This window comes from Pollachius pollachius, assembly GCF_949987615.1.
Source record: "Pollachius pollachius genome assembly, chromosome: 1".
Classification (NCBI taxonomy): Eukaryota; Metazoa; Chordata; class Actinopteri; order Gadiformes; family Gadidae; genus Pollachius; species Pollachius pollachius.
In genome coordinates this window covers 51275593-51303569 of record NC_136934.1, presented here as the reverse complement: position 1 = coordinate 51303569, position 27977 = coordinate 51275593, and the positions used below count along the sequence as shown (strand labels likewise).

Here is a 27977-nt window from a genome sequence, read left to right as displayed (position 1 = left end):
AATTTTTATACAGACGTTTCACAAAAAGACTTTCGTTCAATTCTATCTGACTTCTGCTATTTTAATAATAGTATTCAGCGAAGAGAGGACTTTGACAGACAGGGCAGCAGACAAAGTCTCGGAGTTTCAGTGAATTATACTTCCCCCTTCTTATATTAGCTCCAGAGTGTTGAGGGTGATTATCTGTCCCCATTTACTTTATCAGTATTTAAAATGCCTTCACTTTAACACAGCAACCACCAATGATTAAAACATGACAGTTCTTATTGTAAGCCTACATGACCCATAGACTGTAAAGATATCATTGTATAAATACTGTAAGCTAACAGAAGAAGAACAGGCTCATGAAAGACTGAGTGGCCATTCCATCAGGATACTAAATTGAGAAGTATTTTTTTTAAACATAGCCTAGTCATCTGGACCAGAATGGAGAAGAACCAGTCTTTACAAACCTCACCGTTATTCAGACAACCTTGAGTATATTCAGAATAAACAACAACATACAATAAAGAAAGAAAACTCGAATGCATAAAACACTGAAATCATCAGAAATGTTACAATCAGAAATAGAAACTGAAAAGAACAAGACTCAACCAATAAGTCTGTGAGAGACAACAGACATGACGACGCCAGTGTTCCCTTATCTCATCATCACTGGAGGAAGAAGAGGAGTCGCTGCTTGAGTTTGGTTCAGCGAACGACCTCGCTGTAGACGGTCTCATGTTCCGGTCCAGGGGCTGACCTGTCACCCAGAAGCAGACCAGCAGACCTCAGATTCCCTTCATCATTTCACTAGTAGGCTTTAAGTGTCACTGAGCTAGTGAACCAGTGAACCTGTTTCTGTTTTAAACATCTTAGTATGTCTACTTTGATCTCAACATAGTATTCTATGCCATTCTGTCAGTTACTCAAATAATAAATTATTTTAAAAAACTGATTTAAAACACTACGTTTTTGCGAGTCTACGCCAAGGAGTTTGTTAAAAATCAGTTCTTCTCTGAATTCCAGTTCAGGTGCTCTTGAATGCCAGGGTGAAGGTGTGTGTGCGTGTGCGTGTTCGTTTGTGTGCGTGCGTGCGTGCGTGCGTGCGTGCGTGTGTGCGTGTTGATGTACGCGTGTTGAGCTTCGTTTGGGAGGCAGTTTATGTTTCTGGTTGCGTCCGTTACAGCATAACGCTGCAATCTGGGCCGTATCACATGGTTACATTTTATTTAAATTCTCAAAGTGTTCAAACTTGAGCTAAACAGGGTCATTAAAAATACTTTATTACCAACACACTGAATGCTCTTTGGCAGATTTGATACAACCAAGTCATTTTTTTAAATGCTATTGTACCGGAGGTAAAGCCAGGGGAGACGATGGTTTGATCGCCCGGACCGTTGTCGCCCATTAAGCTTTAGAATCGTTTCATTAGGAATGTTTTAATGGAGCTAGTGTTGGCACCGGTTTCACCAATGAACAAGTACTGATCTGTTTCAGAGATAAAAGATGACATCATCGCGTCTTATTAGTGATGAATAATTACATCGTTACCCTCTTCTTCATCATCAGAAGGTAACATCGTAACAGGAGACGGTTACCTCGAGGAACTGGGTTTGAAGTGGACGGTTGCATAGCTGACTTCGTCTGAAGCTCCCACCGCTTCCTGTTTACGGTCCACCTCCTAGACAGACAGACAGACAGACAGGTGGTCAGACAGACACACTCACACAAACATGTGTGTCCATCCATTAACCAAAACACACACACACACACACACACACACACACACTTTTAGTTGAAAGTGACAGGAAGTACTCACCTGTTTTTGAATCACCTCTGATGCCTTTTTTTGTGCATGTCTCCTATTTAATAATAAAAAAGACATTACAGATTTGTCCAATAATAAAACACCATTTTACTACCAAAGTTACATTTCAGATTAGAGATTTCAGTTGGATTTCTATTAATCACTATGAGTTTAATCTCCAAGGGTAATAGTGCTTTTCAAACAATATCCTCTTCATTATCATCATCAAGATTAAAGTGGAAATTTCGAAGATTTCTGTTCTGTTCCCTTTGGCGACCCCTATGGTGATAAGTGGTAATTGCAATCTCTCCCGGTGAGCGCCACAGTGAGCTCCGTTCCCTACCCCAAGTTGAACAGACATTTAAATCACGCAAATCTTAGAGATAAATACTTTCATCTTTCCCAAAATATCATCTCACAAATCATCTTCCACGTCCTTTTTTGACCTCTTCTCAGATTTGATTTGAGTACCTTTTAGCGAAGACCAGCCCAGCCAGGAGAAGGATCACAGCCAACAGCACCGACACCACCGACACTGTCACGCGCCAGCCAGACTTCTCTTTTTTTGTAAAAGAACGAATTTATGTCAGATACATTTAGATTAGTTGGGATCACTTTGTTGTTAACAGTGAGATTACATTACAACGTGTAAAATACAGTTCGATTAGATTAGATGACATAATTTCAGAAACAATTACATTAGATTACCTATTAAATGAATTTAATTTAGATACATTTAGATTCAATTAGATAACGACAGACTATAATAGACTATATAAGATTAGATAATGTTAGACTATAAGAGACTATATTAGATAATGACATAATATAATAGTCTATATTAGATGAGATAGTGTTAGACTATAAGTGACTATATTAGATTAGATTATGTTAAACTATATTAGACTATATTAGATAATGACAGACTAAAATAGTCTATATTACATTAGATAATGTTAGACTTTAATAGACGTTATTAGATTAGATAATGTCAGACTATCATACACTATATTACATTAGATGAGGGACCACCCTCATGTGCATTAGTGAACACAGAGGGGCTCACCTTCATCTTCCATCACGACCAGACTCCAAGGCGCAGAGCTTTTCTGCCCACCGGAGTCCAGAGAGCAGGTGTAATTCCCTGTGTTGTTATTGGTCAGATTGCTGAGGTGGAGGGCGGGCCTGTCTCTGATAGGGCGTGGCCATTTCTGTACCAGTGGACGTCCAATTGGTGGAAGGAGCAGGCTGAGGTACAGGTGAGTGTGACCTGACCGCCCTCTTTCACCACATTGTCAGTGACGGAGCTTCTGACCTTCACAACCTCTCCATCCGTTGAAGACACAGTGAGACGGACGTTCTTTACAACTGGACACCTTGCTAACACGAGCATGAGCGTCGCTAGCAATTGAAAACATTCGGGGCTAAAGCCCAGCAGTTAGAGCTCTTTTAAATGGGGGGTTCGGGGCTTTCTCCCCCGAGAAAATTTGAAAATCGGGCTGATGAAATATGCAATTGTAACGTAGTTTGAGAAGGAAAGGAAAGACCAATCGTCATGTCTGACTCACGTCGGGGCAGGCCTACTGAGTAGGATAATGTTTACGTTAAGGATAGGAAAGTGCACCACATACACCAGAAGCCAAAATGAGACATTAGAAAAGCGTGTTGCCAAATAAACTGTCATGCGCCTACCCAATGAATTAAACCGGGTTGAATTCACTAAGGGTCTCCTGAATCTGTGCAAGCAGCACTAAACTGCAATATCGACGTGATGCGCTATGCATTGAGAATACAATTTGCAACATTTTGCAACAAATGATTCTAAATCTGCCCATAAATGTACACGTCAGAATTTTGGGGTTTTCACTGGCTACAATATTGCATTTGTCAGTTGTCAAATTTGCTGAACAAAATGTTAAACTTCAATAATTGTTCATAGTCAACTTATATAGTCCATTCATTTAAGCTCTCAAAAGCGTAACCATATGCTTTCCCCACATCGGCGGGAAAACACGGCACACGCAAAGTACATCCATGGAATCAGCCGTTCAAAGCCAGTCTGCATGGATCGTATGACAACTGGATGGCAGGGGATGCGGACAAGGAATACACCGCAGGGGGGAACATGAGAGCGCCAGGTCGCCGCATACTAGTAGCCTGGGTGCTTAAAGCGTGGAACAAGCTGGATACGGAGCGGGTGAAAAACTCCTTAAATGTGTGTGTGTGTGTGTGTGTGTGTGTGTGTGTGTGTGTGTGTGTGTGTGTGTGTGTGTGTGTGTGTGTGTGTGTGCGTGTGTGTGTGTTGTGGCATCCCACCGCTGAACCTCGGACCGGGCGGGTCCGAGGACACGCAGTAGACGGGGTTTACCGTCGCCACCCTCCAGCCGGCGACAGAGGGCACCACGTCTCTCCCCCCAATCAGCGCGATCGGGGACACCTGGCCGGAGGAAGGGAATGGACCAGGAGCCGGCATAAAAGGGGCACCAGACCAGGCGAACGAGAGAGAGTGACACGGAGGGAGTAAGCACCAGACCGGGCGAACGGCAAGTGACACGGAGGGAGTACGCGCTAGACCGGGAGAAGGGCGAAGCGACACGGAGGGATTCCGCACCACGCCGGCGATCTAGAGGCTCACGGAGACCCTAGCACGAGGACGCAAACTATTATTCTTGTTGAATAAACGCCGACTGCGGCTTAACCCTTGCTTTCTGTGTGATTCCTGCCGGGTACCTGACACTCGGGGAAACGGGTTGCCTGTGTGTGTGTGTGTGTGTGTGTGTGTGTGTGTGTGTGTGTGTGTGTGTGTGTGTGTGTGTGTGTGTGTGTGTGTGTGTGTGTGTGTGTGTGTGTGTGTGTGTGTGTGTGTGTGTCACTCTGTTCGAGCCTGCACGAGAGTTCAATGTTGTCATTAGCTGTTACGTCTTTCTGACCAATCGCAGTTCAAGGCCGACCTGGGCTGTACCACTTCAGGAGGGGGCGCTCAGTTACTCCCCTCTAGACAAAATCGAATTGGTTGCGACGTTGACAGATTGTATGTGTTGCGTGTAGAGTGAGTGAGAGGTTGTGGTTGCACAGCTCAGGCTACCGGACGGCGCAGCAATTTTATAAACGCAATATAGTTATCCCGCAGTAATCAGCCCGGCGGCCCCGAAACGTTAACGGCCCACCGGGAATACTCCCGACTCGCCCGATTACCACTCCGAGTGTGTGTGTGTGTGTGTGTGTGTGTGTGTGTGTGTGTGTGCGTGTGTGTGTGTTAGCATGCGTGCAGGCGTTATTCGACCTAGGTTACTAACATTCATACTGCTTTAAATAATACATTTGATAGTATTTCCCATCTTTGCTGAGCAAGAGTTTTGTTCGAAAGTTCAGTGATTGAAACAAATAAAAGCCCGGGCTATTGAAGTTTTACGGTACCACTGTCATGCACCTACCCGATGTCAATTGGACCGGGTTGAATTCACTGCGGGTCTCTCTTCTTACATCCATCTTAAAAAATACATTTTATTACTGTCCTTCTCAACACTCTGATTTCACTAAAAGGCTAGCAGCACGAAACAGCAATTTCGACGAGATGCACTATGCATAGAGAAGAAAGAATACCGGCGTTGAATTTGCAACATTTTGCAACAAATTATTCTAAATCTGCCCATATATGGACACGTCAGAATTTTGCAGTTTTCACTGGCTACAATGTTGCATCTATGGCTGCTGGTAATGCAACCACAAAGAAGTATACTCTACGGGGCTATTTTCCTCATTATTATTATTATCTTCTTTTTTTTTTGACGGCACAGCGATCCGGGGCTATTCCCAAAAGATCCGGGGCTATAGCCTCGAATGCCCAGGTCTAACGACGCGCCTGAACAAGAGCGTCAGATCTAGAAGTGACACTAACTAGTGACAGTACTGGAAGTACCACTGACTAGTAACAGTACGAGACTAATATACTACATTAGATTAGACAATGTCAGACTATAATAGACTATATTAGATTAGATTATTTTAGACTATAAAATACTATATTAGATTAGATAACGTTAGAATATAATAGGCTTTAGTATATGCTACACGTGAACCTCTTAATATGGCGCAATTTGATTGGTTCGCTATCTCGGGATATTGGGCAATATCCCATGATTGAGATCTCAATCTCTGGATATTGTTTTCAGAGCGTGACGGTCGTCTCGTCATGATAATAATAGGCAAATATGCCTCTAATAAAAACAAAGAAATCCCGGCAAAAGGTTTATCTTGTTTATTTTTTGGAGTGTTCACGTGTAATATACAACAAAACAATTATTCACCCCAGGCTCCGTGAATAGTGGGGAACAGCCCCCTCAAACTTCAGTCTCGGGGGCTATTCCCCACTATTCACGGAGCCTTCGGCGAGTAATTGTTAAATATTAAATTAGATAATGTTAGACTATAATATACTGTATAAGATTATATAATGTTAGACTATAATAGGCTATATTAGATTAGATAATGTTAGACATAATAGACTTTAATAAATTAAATAATGTCGGACTATAATAGACTATATTAGATAATGTCAGACTATAATAGACTATGTTAGATTAGATCATGTCAGACTATAATACACTATATTACATTAGATGAGGGACCACCCTCATGTGCATTAGTGACCACAGAGGGGCTTACCTTCATCTTCCACCACGACCAGACTCCAAGGCGCAGAGGTTTTCTGCCAACTGGAGTCCAGAGAGCAGGTGTAATCCCCTGCGTCGTCATTGGTCAGATAGCTGAGGTGGAGGGCGGGGCCTGTCTCTGATAGAACGTGGCCATTTCTGTACCAGTGGACGTCCAATTGGTGGAAGGAGCAGGCTGAGGTACAGGTGAGTGTGACCTGACCGCCCTCTTTCACCACATTGTCAGTGACGGAGCTTCTGACCTTCACAACCTCTCCATCTGTTGAAGACACAGTGAGACGGCTATCTTTACAACTGGACAGAATGACAGCATTTACCCTTCAGTTGCAGTGGTCATCACTGATCATTGACTATTCACCACTGTCAGTTTGCAGATACAAGGAATCATAAAATGCATTTGATCCAAAGCGTCTTCCAGGACATCCAGAAACATCTCATGAGGAGCAGGTGGGTGAGGACATCTTGCTCAAGGTTGACTACAGGAAGCTACTAATCCCTCCCCAATGGGAACCAAGCCTAGTCTCTTCCTATAGTCTGACTATAATGGGACAGTAGTAGAAGTAACACCGACCCTAGTAAAAATACTAGATGTAAAACAAACCAGTACCAGAAGTAACACTTACTAGTGACGTTGACTCTCACTCCTTTACGTCCGGTGTACTTATTATACTTATTGCCGTTGGTCTCGAAGCGGAAGCGGTACGTTGCAGCGTCCTGTTTCACCGTCTTGATGATCTTCAAGGTGCAGTTCCTGACGCGGTCCCCCAGGTACAGGAACCTGCTGTCGGCCCGGACGTTGCTGCTGTCGTACACGTTGGGCGTGGTGCCGCTGCAGAACTTGTGATTGGGGCACCAGACCACCCGCTCCACCCGGAGCCCTGCGGGGTGGGTGAAGCTGCAGGGGATGGTGGCGGTGGAGCCCTCCACCACGCAGAAGGAGTCAGGGTACTCCACGTGCCAGCCAGGGTCCGCCCCCAGCGGCCCTGGAGGAAGCAGACAGTCGGGGTCACAACAGGGAGCCCGGTTCTAAGGGAGGGTCTCACATGAGGTCATGCTCTCTCCAAGGTGAGCTTTTCACCGTCATGGTGAGAATGAGAGCGACTGGTTGATGGTGAAGACGCTCTGAGAAGGTCAGGGTGTGACGTTGATATTGTAATGTGTTTGGTTTTATATCATATTATATATTATTTGATTTCAAATAATATAATATTTGATATCATATTATATAATATTTGATATCATATCATAAAGCATAGTAAATTATATTATATAACGTGTCAAACAGACTACTAGATATCAAGTTTTTTCTTTTATGTTATGAAAGCTTTTTTGGTGAGGCCCATTAAGAACAAAATGCATTATCATTATCATCACTGCTATTATTATTATGACAACATATGGTACGATAAACTGATCAAAGTGTCCTTCTTTGTCTGTGTCTAGTGGTAGAGTTGAGATCCCATTAGACTCTAAAAAGAGCTCTAGGTTGAGCCAATAGGCCAGCTGGATCCAGTTTGTGTATGGACACGTTCCCGGTAGTTAACAGGAGAAGCATTACAGCTTACCAGCTAGCAGCAGGAGCACAGAGAGGGTCCATGGATTCATCTTCATCTGCTCCGTAGCTGCATCTCAGTGTCTGGTTGTTACGGTCACTAGGACAGGGGGAGGGCTGAATGGCTGATTGTGAAAGGCTACAGGAAATGGATTCTTACTGCCCAATGTAGAAAACGAGGTTTCTAAAAGTTTGCTGAGGCATTTTAGTTATATTATTTTATGCCTGTACAGTGTTTTTTTTTAAAGAACATTATTTTACAACATATTCTTAAATATAAATGTTGTTTATTAATATAGGAATATTTTCCACAGCTATATCCAAATGAAAACACACAGTATGCTGAGAATAAGGTTATAGTTAAAATGTATAGTTAATTAGCCTACATTAAAGGTCTAATACAGATCCAAAAAAGCTTGTTCTATGTCTAAATTGGGTTATGCATACCTTTAATACCTATATTTTTATACGGACGCTTCACAAAAAGACTTTTGTTCAATTCTGTCTGACTTCTGCTATCTTAATAAAAGTATTCGGAGCAGAGAGGACTTCGACATACATGGCAGCAGACAAAGTTCCTGCTGAGTTTCGGTGAATTCTACTTCCCCCTTCTTATATTAGCTCCACAGTGGTGAGGGGGATTATCTGCCCAAAACAGGAACCACCAATGATAAGAACATGACAGATCTTATGGTAAGCCTACATGACCCATAGACTGTAAAGATATGATTGTATAAGTACTGTAAGTTAACGTAAGAACTGGCTCATGAAAGACGGTGCGGCCATTCCATCAGGAAACTAAATTGAGAAGTATTTTTTTGAAACATAGCCTAGTCGTCAGGACCAGAATGGAGAAGAACCAGTCTTTACAAACCTCACCGTTATTCAGACAACCTTGAGTATATTCAGAATAAACAACAACATACGATAATGAAAGAAAACTCAAATGCATAAAACACTGAAATCATCAGAAATGTTACAATCAGAAAAAGAAACTAAAAAGAACAAGACTCAACCAATAAGTCTGCGACAGAAAACAGACACGATGACGTCAATGTTCCCTTTTCTCGGTCATCACTGGAGGAAGAAGAGGAGTCGCTGCTTGAGTTTGGTTCAGCGAACGACCTCGCTGTAGACGGTCTCATGTTCCGGTCCAGGGGCTGACCTGTCACCCAGAAGCAGACCAGCAAACCTCAGATTCCCTTCATCATCTCACTAGTAGGCTTTAAGTGCCACTGAACTAGTGTACTAGTGGAACTGTTTTGGTTTTAAACATCTTAGTATGTCTACTATGATCTCAACATAGTATTCTATGCCATTCTGTCAGTTACTCAAATAATAAATTACTTTGAAAAACTGATTTAAAACACTACGTTTTTGCGAGTCTACGCCACAGAGTTTGTTAAAAATCAGTTCTCCTCTGAATTCCAGTTCAGGTGATCTTGAATGCCAGGGTGAAGGTGTGTGTGCGTGTACGTGTTCGTTTGTGTGTGTGCGTGCGTGCGTGTGTGTGTGCGTGTTGATGTACGTGTGTTGAGCTTCGTTTGGGAGGCGGCTCATGTTTCTGGTTGCGTCCGTTACAGCATAACGCTGCAATCTTGGCAGTATCACAAGGTTAAAATTTATTTAAACTCTCATAGTGTTCAAACTTGAGCTAAACAGGGTGTTTAAAAACACTTTATTACCAACACACTGAATGCTCTTTGGCAGATTTGATACAACCAAGTCATTTTTTTAAATGCTATTGTACCGGAGGTAAAGCCAGGGGAGACGAAGGTTTGATCGCCAGGACCGTTATCGTCTGTTAAGCTTTAGAATTGTTTCATTAGGAATGTTTTAATGGAGCTACTGTTGGCACCGGTTTCACCAATGAACAAGTACTGATCTGTTTCACCGATAAAAGATGACATCATCTCGTCTTATTAGTGATGAATAATTACATCGTTAGCCTCTTCTTCATCATCAGAAGGTTACATCGTAACAGGAGACGGTTACCTCGAGGAATTGCGTTTGAAGCGGACGGTTGCATAGCTGACTTCCTCTGAAGCTCCCACCGCTTCCTGTTTACTGTCCACCTCCTAGACAGACAGACAGGTGGTCAGACAGATACAATCACACAAACATGTGTGTCAATCCATTAACCCAAACACACACACACACACACACACACACACACACACACACACACACACACACTTTTAGTTGAAAGTGACAGGAAGTACTCACCTGTTTTTGAATCACCCCTGATGCCTTTTTTTGTGCATGTCTCCTATTTAATAATAAAAAAGACATTACAGATATGTCCAATAATACAACACCATTTAATTACACAAGTTACATTTCAGATTAGAGATTTCAGTTGGATTTCTATTAATTACTATGAGTTTAATCTCCAAGGGTAATAATGCCTTTCAAACAATATCATCTTTATTATCATCATCAAGATTAAAGTGGAAATGTCGAAGATTTCCGTTTTGTTCCCTTTGGCGACCCCTATGGTGATAAGTGGTAATTGCAATCTCTCCCGGTGATCTCCACAGTGAGCTGCGTTCCCTCCCCCAAGTTGAACAGAAATTTAAATCACGCAAATATTAGAGATATATACTTTCATCTTTCCAAAAATATCATCTAACAAATCATCTTCCATGTCCTTTTTTGACCTCTTCTCAGATTTAATTTGAGTACCTTTTAGCGAAGACCAGCCCAGCCAGGAGGAGAAGGATCACAGCCAACAGCACCGACACCACCGACACTGTCACGCGCCAGCCAGACTTCTCTTTTTTTGTAAAAGAACGCATTTATGTCAGATACATTTAGATTTCTTGGGATCACTTTGTTATTAACAGTGAGATTACATTACAACGTGTAAAATACAGTTCGATTAGATTAGATGACATCATTTCAGAAGCAATTACATTAGATTACCTATTAAATGAATTTATTTTAGATACATTTAGATTCAATTAGATAACGACAGACTATAATAGACTATATAAGATTAGATAATGTTAGACTATAAGAGACTATATTAGATAATGACAGAATATAATAGTCTATATTAGATGAGATAGTGTTAGACTATAAGTGACTATATTAGATTAGATTATGTTAAACTATATTAGAATATATTAGATAATGACAGACTATAATAGTCTATATTAAATTAGATAATGTTAGACTTTAATAGACGTTATTAGATCACATTAAGTTAGACTATCATACACTATATTACATTAGATGAGGGACCACCCTCATGTGCATTAGTGAACACAGAGGGGCTCACCTTCATCTTCCACCACGACCAGACTCAAAGGCGCAGAGGTTTTCTGCCCACTGGAGTCCAGAGAGCAGGTGTAATTCCCTGCGTCGTCATTGGTCAGATAGCTGAGGTGGAGGGTGGGGCCTGTCTCTGATAGGACCTGGCCATTTCTGTACCAGTGGACGTCCAATCGGTGGAAGGAGCAGTTTGAAGTACAGGTGAGTGTGACCTGACCGCCCTCTTTCACCACATTGTCAGTGACGGAGCTTCTGACCTTCACATCCTCTCCATCTGTTGAAGACACAGTGAGACGGACGTTCTTTACAACTGGACAGCTTCCTAACACGAGCATGAGCGTCGCTAGCAATTGAAAACATTCGGGGCTAAAGTCCAGAAGCAGGGGCGCAACTGCCTACTTTTTGGGGGGTATGCAGACACATAGCGGCCCCCCCCCCCCCCCCTCTTTGATCTGGGCACAAATTTGACCTAAAACACACTCTGATATTGAATCAAAAAAATCATTTTGAGTGCACCAGGACAGATATCCGGTGTTTTTTTTTACAGGCAGCCTTTCTCAGATGCTCTGCCAGTGTAACATCGTACCGTGCTATGAGGTCAAGGATACCCAGAAAATTTCCATTTCTAGGATTTCCTCACTGTGAATTTTCCCCCTCAGTGGCAGGTTTCTTTCTGCAAGGAAGAGCATGCAGTCGATCACTCGAGTCAACAGTCTCTCTGCAATTCGCTATCAATAGTTTTACCTAGGCGTAAGCGGGATGCCAATTCTTTCCACATCAGATAAGCATTTATGTGATAACCACTTGTTTCACGGTGCTTCAGTATTTTTGAAAGACACTGCCAGTTATTATACCCCACCACAAGGCGCGTGTCAGCAACTCTAGCTTCACCAAAAAGCTTACATGCAAAGCAATAGACTCTTTTAGAGTACAGTAACCAATAGGGGTGGGAAAAATAATCGATTATTCGATGCATCGTGATACTGTGTAGAACGATTCAGTCTGGATTCAGATTTTTTTTTGATTATTAATTCATCTGAATTGATTTTTTTGTATCAACTTTATAACTCCGTTTGTACTGGGTCTATTCACATAAAACTAAGATTTGCATAGAGATTGAAGCAAAACAAAATAACCACAAACAAGTTCCTTTCTTTTTCTTTTCATGATCTGTTATATTGTAGGCTCCATTCCGATCAGTACACAGCTGCAAGACAACAGTAACCTGTTGTTTTACTAGTAGTAGATTTAGCTAACCTGAATATTTACAATCCTCCTCTTGATACACTGACATATAAAGTACTGTCTTTCAACCACTTTGAAAAGCTTTCTTTCATCCCTGCGCACTCTCTCCTTCCCAAGCTTTCTTTTTCTATGTTGTGACCCCGAGAGCTTTCTTCTATGCCTCTCCATATTGAGGTACGTGTCATCAGACGACAATGCGGTTCAAATGAAAACACTGGCGCTCGCCTACAGGCCACGTGCTCGAGGGCGCGCCCACTGGAGCGCCGTGTGGGGAGGAGGGGGGGAGGGAGGCGAATGAGCGGGCGGCGCCTTATCAGTGACGGTCCTCTGTTATTAATCATCATATCATTTACACAAACGCTGTTAAATACAGAAAATGCCGACTTAAATAATTTTACTTCCATCGCTTTGGCGCCCCCTCTGGTGCGGCGCCCCTATGCGCCGCATATAGGGCATACCTACGTTTTGCGCCACTGACCATCTTAGAGCCCTTTTAAAAGGGGGGTTCGGGGCTTTCTCCCCCTGGAAAAGCTGAAAATCGGGCTGATGATATATGCAATTGTAACGTAGTTTGAGAAGGAAAGGAAAGACCAATCGACATGTCTGACTCACGTCGGGGCAGGCCTACTGAGTAGTTTAATGTTTACCTTAAGGGAAGGAAAGTGCACCACATACACCAGAAGCCAAAATGAGACATTAGAAAAGCGTGTTGCCAAATAAACACTGTCATGCGCATACCCAATGAATTCAACCGGGTTGAATTCACTGCGGGTCTCCTGAATCTGTGCAAGCAGCACTAAACAGCAATATCGACGTGATGCGCTATGCATAGAGAATACAATTTGCAACATTTTGCAACAAATGATTCTAAATCTGCCCATAAATGTACATGTCAGAATTTTGCGGTTTTCCCTGGCTACAATATTGCATCTGTCAGTTGTCAAATTTGCTGAATCAAAATGTTAAACTTCAATAATTGTTCATAGTCAACTTATATAGTCCATTCATTTAAGCTCTCAAAAGCGTAACCATATGCTTTCCCCACATCGGCGGGAAAACACGGCACACGCAAAGTACATCCATGGAATCAGCCGTTCAAAGCCAGTCTGCATGAATCGTATGACAACAGGATGGCAGGGGATGCGGACAAGGAATACACCGCAGGGGGGAACATGAGAGCCCCAGGTCGCCGCATACTAGCAGCCTGGGTGCTTAAAGCGTGGAACATGCTGGATACGGAGCGGGTGAAAAACTCCTAAAATGTGTGTGTGTGTGTGTGTGTGTGTGTGTGTCACTCTGTTCGAGCCTGCACGAGAGTTCAATGTTGTCATTAGCTGTTACGTCTTTCTGACCAATCATAGTTCAAGGCCGACCTGGGCTGTACCACTTCAGGAGGGGGCGCTCAGTTACTCCCCTCTAGACAAAGTCGAATTGGTTGCGATGTTGACAGATTGTATGTGTTGCGTGTGTAGAGTGAGTGAGAGGTTGTGGTTGCACGGCTCAGGCTACCGGACGGCGCTGCAATGAACTTTTATAAACGCAATATTGTTATCCCGCAGTAATCAGCCCGGCGGCCCCGAAACGTTAACGGCCCACAGGGAATACTCCCGGCTCGCCTGATTACCACTCCGTGTGTGTGTGTGTGTGTGTGTGTGTGTGTGTGTGTGTGCGTGTGTGCGTGTGTGTGTGTGTGCAGAGCCGGCCCTGGGCATAGGCAGTATAGGCAAATGCTAGGGGCGCCGTCATCCGCGGGGGGCGCCGAAAACGGGGGAGAAAATATTTCGAAATAATAGCAGTAATGGCACTGGTAAAAAAAAAATAGTATTTTTATATATATATATATATACTATTTTTTTTTACCAGTGCCATTACTACTATTATTCCGAAATATTATATAAGCCAACAGCAACATAAAGTCATAGCAAACACTATTAAATAATGGAGAAGCCTTTTTTCTGGGTGCCTGCCTGGCTCGTTGATCTGTACCTGCCCTCTGTGAGGGGGGCGGGGTCAAGAGGCCAGCTGCCTGAATCTGACCGGACCGTGACCCCGAGACGAAGAAAAAGATTAATGACACTGTATCGGAATTATGTCCAGAAGACTGAAGCCATCCGGCGCCCAAGGAAGGAAAAGAAGGAAAGAAGAGGAGGAAAAACGTGAAAAAGATAGAGGTACAGTCATGTCAATGTGATGAAGTGCATGTAATTAATAGTTTAATGCATCGTAGTTACCGTTGTTGGAGCAGTGTTAGCTTGCTAGCTTACTTCGGACGATAGCAACATTGTTTTATAATCAATAAATAGCTGAGTCGACGTGTGTTAATGTTACTCCAACTTAAATTCATCAGGGACGTTTGGAAACTTAACGTTAGGCCTGTTCAGGTGTTATTTTACAGGTGTCTTTCCTGCTTGTATTACATCAGTGTTAAAGTGCAGTTAAAGTGTATTACTGTTAATATTTCATACCTTAGCTTTCACCTATCATTCATAGGCTATATATACATATATATTCATTTCACTGCACTTTACTGGTTTTTGCACTGTGGTTAGACTGAATTGCATTGCAATGACAATAAAGTTGAATGAATCTCATCACATTTTCATTATTAGTCTATATTAGTCTCATGTATAGCACACCAAGCATCTGTTTTTTTTTTTTATTAAAATGTAACATGCAGTCGTCATATATACTTCTCTTCTCTCTTCAGATGCACTTTTAAAATATTTCAGTACCACCCCCAGTGACACAGCATCAGGTGCTGCTGTCCCGTCTACCTCTGCACAGCCCAGTGACACAGCATCAGGTGCTCCTGTCCCGTCTACCTCTGCACAGCCCAGTGACACAGCATCAGGTGCTCCTGTCCCGTCTACCTCTGCACAGCCCAGTGACACAGCATCAGGTGCTCCTGTCCCGTCTACCTCTGCACAGCCCAGTGACACAGCATCAGGTGCTCCTGTCCCGTCTACCTCTGCACAGCCCAGTGACACAGCATCAGGTGCTGCTGTCCCGTCTACCTCTGCACAGCCCAGTGACACAGCATCAGGTGCTCCTGTCCCGTCTACCTCTGCACAGCCCAGTGACACAGCATCAGGTGCTGCTGTCCCGTCTACCTCTGCACAGCCCAGTGACACAGCATCAGGTGCTGCTGTCCCGTCTACCTCTGCACAGCCCAGTGACACAGCATCAGGTGCTGCTGTCCCGTCTACCTCTGCACAGCCCAGTGACACAGCATCAGGTGCTCCTGTCCCGTCTACCTCTGCACAGCCCAGTGACACAGCATCAGGTGCTCCTGTCCCGTCTACCTCTGCACAGCCCAGTGACACAGCATCAGGTGCTCCTGTCCCGTCTACCTCTGCACAGCCCAGTGACACAGCATCAGGACTAAAGGCTGCAGCTATAGACCCTGCTGACTGGCCATCTCTTCTTACAGACAAAGTAAGAAGAGAGTTAGTTCACAGAGGACCATTTCAAACAAAAAACAGTTACACATTTCCCCAAAACAACGATGGGAGAAGGTGTCAACATGACTTTTTTAAAAGAGTCTTAGTTAATGGGGAAAAAATCAAAAGGAGCTGGCTGATGTACTCCAAAAAGAATGATAGCTTCTGCTGCAAAATGTTCTCTGCAAAAGATTACAAACTTAATAAAGAGGGTTTGAAGGACTGGAAGAATGCAAGCCAGTTTCCGAAAGCTCATGAGGATAGCCGGGAGCACAATACCCACATGGCAACATGGAAGGAGTTGGATGTCCATTTTGCAAAGGGGTTAACAATAGATAGGCAAGAGATGGCACTCGCTGAGGCTGAGAGAAACAGGTGGCGTGATGTTCTCTCTTGATTGGTGGCAATAATTCAGTCCTTAGCTGAAAGAAACATAGCTTTAAGGGGGTCCACAGATACATTAAATGAACCAGACAACTTTCTGAAAGAGGTGGAACTCATGGCTAAATTTGATCCAGTAATGAAGCAGCATGTTGGGAGGGTGGAGAGTGGAGCTAGCAGTCACACACATTATCTGGGTAAAACAATCCAAAATGAACTGATAGACTCCATCAGCTCCAAAATACTGGAAAGCATTGTGGATGAGATCAAAACAATGAAATATTTCTCTATTATTCTAGATTGCACCCCTGACCTGAGTCATAAGGAGCAGCTCTCTGTCATTGTCAGGACAGTATCACTAGAAGACTTACCACAAGTTAAAGAACATTTATTGGGCTTTTTTGTGGCAGAGGAGACAACAGGGGAAAGTTTGTCATCTCTCATCCTAAACAGGCTGGAGGAGCTGAACATCCCCTTTGAGGACTGCAGAGGACAATCCTATGACAACGGTGCCAACATGAAGGGAAATAATAAAAGTGTTCAGGCTCGGTTGCTTCAGCAGAACCCAAGAGCTTTTTTTGTTGCATGTGGTGCCCACACTTTAAATCTGGTGATAGCTGATGCTGCAAAGAGCATAACAGAAGCCATCAGCTACTTTAGACATTTAACAAAGCTATTCAAGCTCTTCTCAGCCTCCACCCAGAGATGGGATACCCTGCTGAATCATGTTAAAACCACTTTGAAGTCATGGTCAGAGACGAGATAGGAAAGCAAGATAAAATGCATTGAGGCAGTAAGGTACCAGGCTAGGCAAGTCAGAGGGGCTCTTCTGGAGGTGAGGGAAACTACTTCAGACCCTGTGGTGAGAGTTGAAGCCCAGTCTTTGGCTGGGGAGATAGGATCTTACAGATTTTCCATTTGTACATCCATATGGTATGACATCCTCAACCAAATCCAGCATGTGAGTAAACTGTTGCAGTCACCCTCCATGCAGCTAGATGTGGCTGTAGACTTGCTGAAGAAAACCAGAGATTCCATGGCCTACTACAGAACCACTGGGTTTTCTGATGCACAGACAACTGCAAAGGTGATGTGTGAAGAGATGACCGTGGAGACTGTACTGAAACAACAGCGGTTAAGAACCACAAAAAAGCACTTTGCATATGAGTCTCCAGATGAGCCTATCAATGACGCACTTAAGAAAATGGAAACCACATGTTTTAATGTAGTCGTGGATACAGTTGTCTCTTCACTCGATGAGAGATTTCAGAACCTTGGAGAGGTAAAGGACAAGTTTGGAGTGCTCCTCAACTTCCCCAGCTCAGCAAAAGAAGAGCTGCTACAACAATGTCAGACCCTGAGCACTGCTCTGACCAATGATGGGCAGCAAGACATTAATGACAGGGAACTTTGTGTGGAAATGCAAAACTTTCCACCTTTGCCAGCAAAGAACATGACAGCCATGAAACTCCTGACTTTCCTGCACAAGAAAAAGCTAACAGAGATGTATCCCAATATGTGGGTTGCTCTGAGGATCTCCGCCACTCTTCCTGTTACAGTGGCTTCTGCGGAAAGAAGCTTCTCTAAGCTCAAGCTTATTAAAACCTGCCTGAGACCAACGATGGCACAAGAACGTCTCAGTGGGGTTTCCATTATAAGCATCAACCATATTGTTGGAAAACAGCTGTCATATTATGACATTATAGATGACTTTGCATCAAGAAAGTCAAGAAGAGTAAGGCTGTAAAGTGAGTTTCTTGAGGTGTTGTTGAGGCCTTTAATACAATCAACATGCAGATAGCCCCCTCTGGAATCATGTAAATAGCGGTGAATCAAGAGGTCTCTCATTTTTCTTTCTTTTACTGTGTGCAATAGTGTGTGTTGTTATGTGTGCACTGGTTTCATTATTTATTATTTTGTGTTATACCATATTTATATTGTATTTTTAATTCATTTTATGTCACTTGTTTTCGTGTGCAGTGTTCGGCTTAATATGTTTGCCTTATTTTGTATTTTTAATTTTATCACTTGTTTCTTTCTTTAGTTTTTATTTGGTGTGATATTTTGTACTCAAAGAAATAAAATCTTGAATACACACATTCAGTTTCTATGTGATTGTATGAAAGTTGATTGTGAAATTGAATGCTGCGATGCAAGGGGGCGCCAGCTAAAATCTTGCCTAGGGCACCAAATTACTCAGGGCCGGCACTGTGTGTGTGTGTGTGTGTGTGTGTGTGTGTGTGTGTGTGTGTGTGTGTCTGTGTGTGTTAGCATGCGTGCAGGCAGGGCCGGCCCAAGGCATAAGCGAACTAAGCAGCTGCTTAGGGCCCCGTGACCACTAGGGGGCCCCCAAGAGCAACTAACTTAAAAAATAAAAAAACATTTTTTTTTTTCACGTGTGCGTGATGATGATTCATATATTATCAAATGACCGTTTTTGTACAAAAAAAACCAAAAAAACAACAGTATCATGTTAACAGAGTCTGTTAACATGATATCAAGCACAGTGTAGTTTCCTACTGCCTCGCTGCTTGACATTTGACCTCCGCTAGTAAAGTGTGCAGTGCACCCAACCGTGCGGTGCGCACTCAGCATCTAGGAGCTAGGAGCAGGTGAAAGATGTCGCAAAAAAGGACTAACCCCTCAGGGGCAGAAAAGAGAAAAAAGAAGAAAGATGAAGAGGAGAAAAAACGACAAGATAAAGGTATGTCTCGGTAATGTAATATTTGGTGTCAAGGAGATTTTGAAAAGTTCCCTGAATTTAGGAAAGTCCCTAATTATTGTTGACATTTCGTTTCAAATACGTTAGCCTATAATAGCAAATTTGCTAGCTAACATTAGTTCAAAATGTCTTACTACTTCTCTCTTGTGGGTAGGTTAGATAGCTTAGCTTACTATTCAAGCTAACGTTTTTGTGTTTGTGTAATACTTTGAATAAGTTAATTCTCAGTGTATATATATTATTCTGGGTCGCTTTTTGGCATCAAAACAACGTTTCTGATAACATTGTTTGATAGTAAATGTTTAATAACTAACGTTAATTACAAACGAGGTGACGTTTGCTAGCAATATGGTTTTGCATTAATGAGTTAATTTAGTTAACTTATAGTTTGAGGTATGTTGTTTGCAATTGTTTGCTGCAGAGCACAGTAATTTATGTGAGTAAATAAATATATTCCTTTTACATCAACTCCCTGTTATGCTGATACGTTATATGAAACTTCCCCAGGAGCACTGTTAAAGTATTTTGGAGGTGGCAGTGACTCAGCCCAGGAGCAATCCACCTCCTCAGGAGCAGCCCAGGCTGATGAATCAGGTAATCGAAAAACTGTCACCATATATATTTAATTTCTAGTCAAATTATCTCATTAAGATGTAATAATATAAGATATAATCATATGACAAGGGACATTTTTTTCATCTCAGATCCATCTCCATCCTCTGCTACATCCACTGTACCCATTGTACCCACTGTCCTCTCTGCAGCCTCAGCTGTACCTGGTAAGTTAACTACAAAACAGCCTTTGATGCTCAGTGCACTGCAGAACATACTGAGATGAATATTTTTATAATATAAGATATAATATATAATCATATGACAAGGGACATGTTTTTCATCTCAGGTCCATCTCTATCCTCTTCTACATCCACTGTACCCACTGTCCTCTCTGCAACCTCAGCTGTACCTGGTAAGTTAACAACAAAACAGCCTTTATAATTGCTCAGTGTACTGCAGAATATTCTGAGATTAATAATTTTGTCCAAAAATATTATTTTAATTTCCCTATAGGTCCTTCATCTTTGGTCATGGAGATTGATGTGTCTTCTTCAGCATCCAGTTTGCAGCAGGGGTCAGCAGCTCCGCCAGTGGACCCAGCTGAGTGTCCCTCTTTCCTGACGGGCTCAGAAAGGACTGAACAGGTATTAAGAGGGCCACTGCCTATAAAGGACACATTCACATTCCCGAAGAGACACGATGGCCGAAGCTTCCACCATCATTACACATACAGACAACTAGTAAATGGGGAAAAAGTCAAGCGGAGCTGGCTCACATATTCAAAAAGTAAAGATGCGGTCTATTGCTTTTGCTGCAAATTATTTTCAAAAAAGTCCATAAAACTGGCAACTGAGGGACAGCAGGATTGGGTCAACATAGGTGCACTGTTGAAACAGCATGAAAACAGTGGAGATCACTGTAACAACCTGGTTAAATGGAAGGAATTTGCCTTGCGTCTTTCAAAGGGGAAAACTATCGATGAAACAGAAATGGGCCTCTTAGAGGCAGAAAAGAATCGCTGGAGAGATGTCCTCACACGTCTAATCAGCATTATCCAGTCATTGGCAGAAAGGAACCTGGCACTCAGAGGATCTGTAGACACATTACATCAGGCCAACAATGGGAACTTTCTAAAAGAAGTGGAACTCATGGCTACATTTGATCCAGTGTTGAAAGATCACGTGAGACGAATTGACAGTGGAGCTGAGCATATCACATATTTGGGGAAAACAATTCAAAATGAGTTGATAACCTGTGTAAGTGATAAAATACTGGACACAATGGTTTCAGAAATCAAGGAATCTAAATATTATGCAATAATATTGTATTGCACCCCAGATGTAAGTCATCAAGAACAGATGTCTGTTGTTGTCCGCACTCTAAGTCTTGTCAAAACACCAGAGATAAAGGAACACTTCTTGGGGTTTCTTGTAGCTCCTGAATCTACAGGTCAAGGCTTGTCTGAACTAATTCTTCAGAGGCTTGAAGAATTGAACATCCCCTTTGAGGACTGTAGGGGACAATCATATGACAACGGTGCAAACATGAAAGGGGCAAATAAAGATGTGCAGGCTAGGCTTTTTAAAAAAAATCCACGTGCTTTTTATGTGCCTTGTGGAGCCCATACCTTAAATCTTGTGGTTTCAGATGCTGCCAAAGTGTCCGTGGATGCCACTTGTTTTTTTGGAAATGTGGAAAAAATCTACAAACTCTTCTCAGGTTCCCCTCAAAGGTGGGCCATCTTGAAGAAGCATGTGAACATCACACTCAAGTCCTGGAGTGAAACACGATGGGAGAGCCGGATTAAAAGTATAGAACCATTACGCTACCAAGCAGACAAGGTGAGAGAAGCTTTGCTTGAAGTCAGGGAAAAAACTACTGACTCTATACTGAAAGTTGAGACCCACTCTCTTGCTGAAGAAATCTGATCATTCAGATTTCAAATTTGCTGCGTGGTTTGGCATGACATTCTCTCCCAGATTAACACCACAAGCAAACTACTTCAGTCGCCCAACATGCAGATTGATGTTGCAGTGAGCCTCATTCAGAAAAACAAACAAAATTTAATCAGTTACAGGGCAACTGGTTTTAAAGATGCACAGGTCTCAGCAAAAGACGTGTGAACAAATGAACACTGAAGCAGTGCTGAAGCAGAAGAGGTTGCGAACCACAAAAAGGCACTTTGCCTATGAGATGCCTGATGAGCCACAAGCTGATGCAATGAAGAGGCTGGAAGTGTCCTTTTTTAATGCTACAGTAGACTGTAGCATCCGGTCTTTAGAGGACTGCTTTCAGTCCCTAGGGGAGGTCAGAAGCCATTTTGGAGTGCTTCTCAACTTTGGCCAGCTTGATGCACAGACAAGGAGTGATCAGTGTAAACTTCTTGGAGACAAACTCACCTTAGGGGAACAGGCTGATATTGATGGGAGTGCACTGGCTACAGAGATGGAGAGCCTTCCAGAACTCCCCAAAGCACAGATGACCCCATTTGAGCTGCTCACTTACCTCTCTCAAAATGAGATCTGTGAGTTGTACCCAAATCTTTGGGTAGCTCTACGGATAGCCTGCACTCTCCCTGTTACTGTTGCGTCTGCAGAGCGGAGCTTTTCCAAACTCAAGTTAATCAAGAACTACTTGAGATCATCCATGGCACAAGAAAGACTGAGTGGACTGGCAGTGATGAGTATAAACAACAAAGTTGGCCATCGGATTTCTTACTGTGATGTCATAAATGACTTTGCCTCCAGAAAGGCCAGGAAACACAGGTTCTAAGGAGTGTATTTTGTATTTCCCTCCCTATTTTTACCAAAGATTTTGCACATTTTTACATAGTTTTCAGACGTAATTATTTAACTTTCTATTTTATTTGATATTTCTTTGTTTATTTTATTCAATGCTGTGTTTTTTACATATAAAAGTCAAATGTTTGAATTACAGGAGTGTGTTTTGTATTTCCCTCCCTATTTTTACCAAAGGTTTTGCACATTTTTACATAGTTTTCAGACCTAATTCAACTTAATATTTTATTTATCAACCATTTGTGTGTTACCTTGTTTTAGGTGCCTGTTGATTTTCATCATTATTTAAGTATTTGTTGTTGTATTTTTATTTTATTTAATACTGTCTGTTTTTGTATATTTGGTGTTGCAGTTTATTTAAAATAATAATAATAAAGCAGATTGTGTTTACAGTAACTGATTAGTTTATTTTGTTACTTTTAATTGACCTAGATGACATTCAGTATCCCACTTAGTACTATATCACTTTGAATATTAAGTGTTAATCAACCCCAGGCTGCTCTTGTAGCTGAATTTGCTACCATTTCAGATTAAAAACCATAGATGGGTAAAACATGCCGGGCTGATCTTTGAGGTTTTATGTATAGATTCTCTGTGTGGCCAGTAGGGGGAGTTGCTGACTTTGCCAAATATTAATTGAAAGATTTTTCTGTAAGTTTGCAAATCTTGTGTCTGCTTCCATTGCATTAATCACTGTTCATTACAATCTAACTACAGCAAAAAGTTTTCACATTTAGTTTTACAAGTGTATTCGTAATGACGGAGTAGAATAAGTAGAATACGTTTATAGTAGGTGTGTGAATGATCAATAATCATTATTATTGGCAGTAATAGAGGGCCCCAAAATCAAATTTCGCTTAGGGCCCCATGGAGGCTTGGGCCGGCCCTGCTAGACTATAATATATATTAGACTATAATAGACTATATCAGATAATGTTTGACTATACTAAACTATAATAGATAATATTAGACTATATCACATAATTTTAGACTATACTACACTATGATAATGTTACACTATACAAATATAGTAGACTATATTTGATAATGTGAGACTAAAATAGACTATATTACATGAGATAATGTCAGACTATAATAGATTATAATAGATAATGTTGGACTATCATGGACTATATTACATTAGATAATGTCAGACTGTGCTAGACTATAATATATAGGATAATGTTAGACTATATTAGATAATGTCAGACTATGATAGACTATAGTAGATTAGATAATGTCAGACAATAATAGTCTATATTAGATTAAATAATGTTAGACTATGATAGACTATATTAGATTAGATAATGTCAGACTAGTGTCTGGTTATAGCCATCACTAGGACAGGGGGAGCTGATTGGCTGATTGTGAAAGGCTACAGCAAAATGTCCTCACATGTAGCTTCCTCTTTTAGATACTCTGCAATAACCACTAACCTCAGTTCACATCGCTTTCAAGTCCATATATATCTGCACTTCTCCCTCTCTCATTTACATGACATACAATCAACAATGGAGTTACTATAAAAAACGACCAAATGGGACAAAATGAGCTGAGAAAAGTGAAGGGGAGTGAGAGGGAGGGAGAGAGGTGGAGGAGTGAGAGGGAGGGAGAGAGGTGAAGGAGTGAGAGGGAGGGAGAGAGGTGAAGGAGTGAGAGGGAGGGAGAGAAGTGAAGGGGAGTGAGAGGGAGGGAGAGAGGTGAAGGAGTGAGAGGGAGGGAGAGAGGTGAAGGAGTGAAAGGGAGGGAGAGAGGTGAAGGAGTGAGAGGGAGGCAGAGAGGTGAAGGAGTGAAAGGGAGGGAGTAAGAGAGAGGGAGGGAGAGAAGTGAAGGGGAGTGAGAGGGAGAGATAGAGGTGAGGAGAGTGAGAGAAGTGAAGGGGAGTGAGAGAGGTGAAGGAGTGAGAGGGAGGGAGAGAGGTGAAGAGAGGTACAGAAATAGAAGACAGAGAGAGTTAATATTAATAAACCATAAGTGGGTGGACATTGTGCTGAAACCAGTCTTCAGGAAACAGTTCAGACGCAAAGACTGAGAGCAGGAGGTGGACCACAAGTGTTTGTGTGTGTTCTGTCGTGTTCTTGAAGAAAGTAGTTCAATCCGGGTCGCTTTTAACTCTCTTTATTTGTTAAAGTATTTCGGTATGGTAACTATGAAGCAAAAGGAGGGAGTTGTATTTAACACGCACGGAGAGAGATACCGCAGAGCTATCTTACAGCCCCGGGGGGCTTTACCCGGGGCTCTCAACGGGTCTGCCATATGTCTCTGACCTCATCTGACTCCCGCTCCCCGTTTGTATCAAGTAGGCGTGGCCTATGTGAAGTAGGCGTGGCCCATGTGAATTAGGCGTGGCCAATGTGACGCCCTAGGATGATCATGTTTAATAAACATGATTAATTTCGCTTGTTGTTCGAATTCTATGATTTGTGGGAATTAAGGGCGCCACTAGAGGGCGCCCCCAACACATTTGTCGCCCAAGGCAATCGCCTAGTTCACTTAGCAATCGCCGGGATGTCCGGGAGAAACCTGATGACCTTTTGGTGCTCCTCCATCAGTTTGTCTGTCTGTGTGTGTGTGTGTGTGTGTGTGTGTGTGTGTGTGTGTTTGTGTGTGTGTGTGTGTGTGTGTGTGTGTGTGTGTGTGTGTGCGTGTGTGTGTGTGTGTGTGTGTGTGTGTGTGTGTGTGTGTGTGTGTGTGTGTGTGTTAGCATGCGTGCAGGCGTTATTCGACCTAGGTTACTAACATTCATACTGCTTTAAATAATGCATTTGATAGTATTTCCCATCTTTGCTGAGCAAGAGTTTCGTTCGAAAGTTCAGTGATTGAAACAAATAAAAGCCCGGGCTATTGAAGTTTTACGGTACCACTGTCATGCACCTACCCGTTGTCAAGTGGACCGGGTTGAATTCACTGCGGGTCTCTCTTCTTATATCCATCTTACAAAATATATTTTATTACTGTCCTTCTCAACACTCGGATTTCACTAAAAGGATAGCAGCACGAAACAGCAATATCGACGAGATGCGCTATGCATAGAGAAGAAAGAATACCGACGTTGAATTTGCAACATTTTGCAACAAACTATTCTAAATCTGCCCATATATGGACACGTCAGAATTTTGCGGTTTTCACTGGCTACAATGTTGCATCTATGACTGCTGGTAATGCAACCACAAAGAAGTATACTCAACGTGGCTATTTTTTAGATAATGTCAGACTATAATAGACTATATAAGATTAGATTATTTTAGATTATAATATACTATATTAGATTAGATTATTTTAGACTATAATATACTATATTAGATTACATAGTGTCACACTATAATAGGCTTTAGTATATGCTAAACGTGAACCTCCTAATATGGCGCAATTTTAATGGTTCGCTATCTCGGGATTTTGGGCAATATCCCATGATTGAGGTCTCAAACTCTGGATATTGTTTTCAACGCGTGTGACGGTCGTCTCGTCACGCTAATAAAAAGCAAATATGCCGCTAATAAAAACAAATAAATCCAGACAAAAAGGGTTATCTTGTTTATTTTTTGGAGTGTTCACGTGTAGTATACAACAAAACAATTATTCACCTCAGGCTCCGTGAATAGTGGGGAACAGCCACCTCAAACTTCGGTCTCTGGGGCTATTCCCCACTATTCACAGAGCCTTCGGCGAGTAAATGTTAAATATTCAATTGGATAATGTTAGACTATAATATACTTTATAAGATAATATAATGTTAGACTATAATAGGCTATATTCGATTAGATAATGTTAGACATAATAGACTTTAATAAATTAAATAATGTCGGACTATAATAGACTATATTAGATAATGTCAGACTATCATACACTATATTAGATTAGATAATGCCAGACTATCATACACTATATTACATTAGATGAGGGACCACCCTCAGGTGCATTAGTGAACACAGAGGGGCTCACCTTCATCTTCCACCACCAATAGACACCAAGGCGCAGAGGTTTTCTGTCTGCTGGAGTCCAGAGAGCAGGTGTAATCCCCTGCGTCGTCATTGGTCAGATAGCTGAGGTGGAGGGCGGGGCCTGTCTCTGATAGGGCGTGGCCATTTCTGTACCAGTGGACGTCCAATTGGTGGAAGGAGCAGGCTGAGGTACAGGTGAGTGTGACCTGACCGCCCTCTTTCACCACATTGTCAGTGACGGAGCTTCTGACCTTCACATCCTCTCCATCTGTTGAAGACACAGTGAGACGGACGTTCTTTACAACTGGATAGAATGACAGCATTTACCCTTCAGTTGAAGTGGTCATCACTTATCATTGACTATTTACCACTGTCAGTTTGCAGATACAAGGAATCATAAAATGTATTTGATCCAAAGCGTCTTCCAGGACATCCAGAAACATCTCATGAGCAGCAGGTGGGTGAGGACATCTTGGTCAAGGTTGACTACAGGAAGCTACTAATCCCTCCCCAATGGGAACCAAGTCTAGTCTCTTCCTATAGTCCTATTATAAGGGGACGGTAGTAGAGGTAACACCGATTCTAGTAACAATACTAGATGTAAAACTAACTAGTACCAGAAGTAACACTTACTAGTGATGTTGACTCCGACTCCTTTCTTTCCGGTGTACCCTCCGGCGTTGGTCTGGAAGCAGAAGCGGTACGTTGCAGCGTCCCGTTGCACCGTCTTGATGATCCTTAAGGTGCAGTTCCTGACGTGGTCCCCCAGGTACTGGATCCTGCTGTTGGTCCGGACGATGCTGCTGTCGTACCCGTTGTACACGTTGAGCGGGCAGAACTCATGATTGGGGCTCCAGACCACCCGCTCCACCCGCCTCACCGCGGGGTGGGTGAAGCTGCAGGGGATGGTGGCGGTGGAGCCCTCCACCACGCAGAAGGAGTCAGGGTACTCCACGTGCCAGACAGGGTCCGCCCCCAGCGGCCCTGGAGGAAGCAGACAGTCGGGGTCACAACAGGGAGCCCGGTTCTAAGGGAGGGTCTCACATGAGGTCATGCTCTCTCCAAGGTGAGCTTTTCACCGTCATGGTGAGAATGAGAGCGACTGGTTGATGGTGAAGACGCTCTGAGAAGGTCAGGGTGTGACTTTGATATTGTAATGTGTTTGGTTTTTGTATCATATTATATAATATTTGATATCATATCATAAAGCATTATAAATTATATTATACATCGTGTCAAACTTCAGACTAGTAGATATCAAGTTTTTTGCTTTTATGCTATGAAAGCTTTTTTGGTGAGGCCCATTAAGAAACAATGCATTATCATCACTGCTATTATTATTATGATAACATATGGAACGATAAACTGATCTCTGCCCTTCTTTGTCTGTGTCTAGTGGTAGAGTTGAGGTCCCATTAGAGTCTAAAAAGAGCTCTAGGTTGAGCCAACAGGCCAGCTGGATCCAGTTTGTGTATGGACACATTCCCGGTAGTAAACAGAAGAAGCATTACAGCTTACCAGCTAGCAGCAGGAGCACAGAGAGGGTCCATGGATTCATCTTCATCTGCTCCATAGCTGCCTCTCTGTGTCTTGTTGTTAACGCCA

At 42.5% G+C, this 27977-nt stretch overlaps 1 protein-coding gene across 9 annotated transcripts; it reads right to left on the bottom strand.

The window, feature by feature from the left end:
- Positions 1 to 40: 40 nt before the first annotated feature.
- On the bottom strand, positions 41 to 27977 carry LOC307076359 (B-cell receptor CD22-like). Of its 9 annotated transcripts, XM_079737332.1 has the most exons (10): positions 27891 to 27977; positions 27006 to 27356; positions 26374 to 26640; positions 11298 to 11564; positions 10700 to 10790; positions 10241 to 10283; positions 10010 to 10092; positions 8574 to 9179; positions 8028 to 8114; positions 7306 to 7445 (listed from the first exon to the last, which is right to left on the bottom strand). In XM_079737332.1, the coding sequence occupies exons 1-8, from the start codon at positions 27943 to 27945 to the stop codon at positions 9128 to 9130; spliced, it is 1209 nt and encodes a 402-aa protein (XP_079593458.1). In that variant the 5' UTR covers positions 27946 to 27977; the 3' UTR covers positions 7306 to 7445; positions 8028 to 8114; positions 8574 to 9127. The 9 variants fall into 9 exon arrangements, with proteins under 9 accessions (XP_079593460.1, XP_079593459.1, XP_079593465.1 ...); XM_079737334.1 differs by lacking the exons at positions 7306 to 7445; positions 8028 to 8114; positions 8574 to 9179; ... (2 more) ...; positions 10700 to 10790; positions 11298 to 11564 and adding exons at positions 41 to 742; positions 1336 to 1470; positions 1581 to 1663; ... (1 more) ...; positions 2261 to 2348; positions 6455 to 6721; XM_079737335.1 differs by having other exon boundaries at positions 8028 to 9179; positions 9955 to 10092.

Coding starts and splice junctions, on each gene's coding strand:
- LOC307076359 (XM_079737331.1), bottom strand. CDS start 27,945: ATGGAGCAGATGAAGATGAATCCATGGACCCTCTCTGTGCTCCTGCTG. Junction 26,641..27,005: donor AGTCGGAGTCAACATCACTA/GTAAGTGTTACT, acceptor TGTCTTCAACAG/ATGGAGAGGATGTGAAGGTC. Junction 10,093..10,240: donor CAGGGGTGATTCAAAAACAG/GTGAGTACTTCC, acceptor CTGTCTGTCTAG/GAGGTGGACAGTAAACAGGA.